At 35.9% G+C, this 2759-nt stretch overlaps 1 protein-coding gene across 1 annotated transcript; it reads left to right on the forward strand.

The window, feature by feature from the left end:
• Positions 1 to 1757: 1757 nt before the first annotated feature.
• SDF2L1 (stromal cell-derived factor 2-like 1) lies at positions 1758 to 2036 on the forward strand (the record flags this gene model as incomplete). The annotated part of the gene is made up of 1 exon (XM_010014529.1): positions 1758 to 2036. A coding segment is annotated over one exon (279 nt), but the record flags the coding sequence as incomplete, so codon positions are not given.
• Between the last annotated feature and the right edge of the window lie 723 nt (positions 2037 to 2759).

Below are 2759 nucleotides of genomic sequence, written 5' to 3' on the forward strand. Positions count from 1 at the left end.
ATTATTATTATTATTATTATTATTATTATGCACCATTGCTACTGGGGAGACTGTTGTGAAACATTTCAAGGTGTAGGAGACTGAGCGCCTCCCTTGATGTTATGAAGATTGCTCTAGAGCAAGGCAGCTAATCATGTTACAACACTAGGTATTCCTAGATCCAAGTTTCTTGGTGATCCAATCTATTAGTCATCTTCTTGCTGTCCCTATTTCAGTTCATTATTCTTACTTCTATGTCGTCCTTCTACAGGAAAAATAAATCTGCTGTGACAATTGTAATTATTTGTTATTTTGTACACATCTAGGAGAGAGTAATTTCTAAATGTAATTAGGTTCAAGTTTTACCCTTGAACAAATGCTTCTCCAACATTGAAAATCTCTCTTAAAATAGATAATGCAAACTTGGTGAAAGTTTGTCAGTAGTAGTCACTTTAGTTTTCCTTCAGCCTATGTAGATAGGCCATTACATTCAAACTTGGAAGATCTGACTCTTTGTGAAAAAGATTTGTCTTTTACTATGAGTACCATGGGTGAAACACTAATGTCCAGTTTTGTGGACTGATTGTGAAAACAAAAGAAGTGAGTGGAAAATGGCATTTCAGAAAAATGATTTAAAGAACAGATTGACTCTAAAATCTTCTCCCAGTGTTCATTTCTCAGTTTAGACAATTTGTGTAACATTGTCATTTATGCAAAAATGTTCAGCAACTGTCATTATGTTTCTTTGATTTTGATATGTGTTTGCACAGTATCTAAGAGAAGGAAAATTTGCATGACTTCCCAGAGATTGACAGGCCTTGAATGAATTGTTGAAATATGTAAATATGAACACAAACTTTAATTTCATGCTCTTAACAGAAGTTGGATTTTCAGTTAGTATGATGTCTGTCACACTTTTTGTACTATGGAAACTTGGATTAACATGACCCTAAAATTTTAGGTTGCTAGGTACAAACTTGCAGTTCAGTCTTGAAGTTGTTCATCACTTCTAGTTATTAGATTTTTAAGAATTAAAGGCTATCAAGAGTCCTAAAGTTGGAGTTTAGCCTATCCAGTTTCTGGAAATGCTTGGATATTTTTTTGTCTTGTTTTGTTTTGTTTTGTTTTTTAATTCATAATGAAATCTCATCTCGTCTGTTCTGTTTCAGCAGAATTTATTTGTTTTAATGGCCTTCCTTATTTTTTTAAGAACTATTCAGCACTGTATCCGAAGAAATAGTATAAACCAGGATAGTTGTTGACCCAATTGAAAGCTTGGTGTAATTAAGTGAAAAAGGAATACGATAGCTTAATAAGCTAAATTGGTGTCTTGTAATAAAAACACATGCTGAAAAAAAAGTGCTGTAATGGTAACTATGAAGTTGTTCATACTACAAAACTAAATGTCTACAGGTACAGACAGTTATGAGTGGAGAAAAGTTGCTTCAGCATTAGTGTTGCTTTTTTTGATTTTTTTTCTCAGAAGGATTGTTCTGATCTCTGTGCTCAAGTCCTCTTTTGTTTGTAATGTGTGTTGGGGTTTGTTGGCGCTTTTGCTCAGATTGCATGTTAGCGTTTGTTGGCACTTTGTGTTCAGATTGTAGTGGTAGAAAGTCACTGCTTCTCGCTTTGATAACTGTTGTAAAGCAGCGCAACAACACTTTCTTTTCTTTCCATCCTTGCCTTGAAACTCTGCTGACTTTGTGGTTGATATTTTTGTGTGTGTATTGGAGGTGTTTGCTTACATTTTCACTTCAGGAAGTTTGTGTCTCTAACAGGAAGTAAGTGCCTTTGGTGATGATGGCGAAGGAGATGACCTCGATATATGGATTGTGCAATGCAGTGGGACTTACTGGGAGCGGGAGGATGCGGTGCGCTTCAAGCATGTAGGAACTGAGGTGTTCCTTTCAATAACTGGGGAACAATATGGCCATCCCATTAGAGGCCAACGGGAAGTTCATGGCATGCCTACTGCTAATCATCACAACTATTGGAAAGCAATGGAGGGCGTCTTCATCAAACCCAGTATGGACCCTGCAAAACATGATGAGCTCTGAATTGACAGAGGATTCAAAATGCTTCAGCTTACTCCAGTGTTCGGAGATGCTAATTCTTGGTCTCTTATAAGTCCTGCCTTGCCTGAGTGACTGACTTTCTATATTACTGGAGGGCATTAGTTCATTCTAGGAATGCAGCACTTATGTGGGGAATGGCATCTGCCAGATTCAGCCTTTGAAATTTGAATATTTGGCAAAATCCTTTCTGAACTTTAGAGCTTAATTGGTGAAACTGGTTTATACATCTGTTGGTTTTCATAGTCATTTGTTTTGCTTGTTACTTTTTCTCAAATCTGAAGGAAATGGAAAAACTGAAGTAATGCATTTCTGTAGTCCCAAGTGCAATAAAACTTTGCATTTTGTAATATTTTTCCAATGATAATTAAATATTTGTAAACTGATTTCTACTTCTTAGTGAATGTTATTAATGAGGAGATGGAAGAAGCCTAGAAAGGAAAAAATAGTTCTCAAATTTGGTGTCTTTTAAATAGCTTGAAGTCAGCTACTCAGCCTTCCAGAAAATGTGGTCCATTTGAAAATTGCTTCCAATGTCTTTCATGATTTTCTTTGTGTACTTGTACTGGAAGAGTTGAAAACATTGTGTATGTTGGAGTAGGAAGAAAAAGTTTTAATTTACTTTCTCCAAGAAGTTCAGATTGTCTGGTAATGGTGATAGTCCTGATTGTCAAAAGTTAAGACTGTTCTGCCTGATGAGCTGGTGTG

This window comes from Nestor notabilis, unplaced genomic scaffold (genome assembly GCF_000696875.1).
Source record: "Nestor notabilis isolate BGI_N333 unplaced genomic scaffold, ASM69687v1 Scaffold35745, whole genome shotgun sequence".
Lineage (NCBI taxonomy): Eukaryota > Metazoa > Chordata > Aves > Psittaciformes > Psittacidae > Nestor > Nestor notabilis.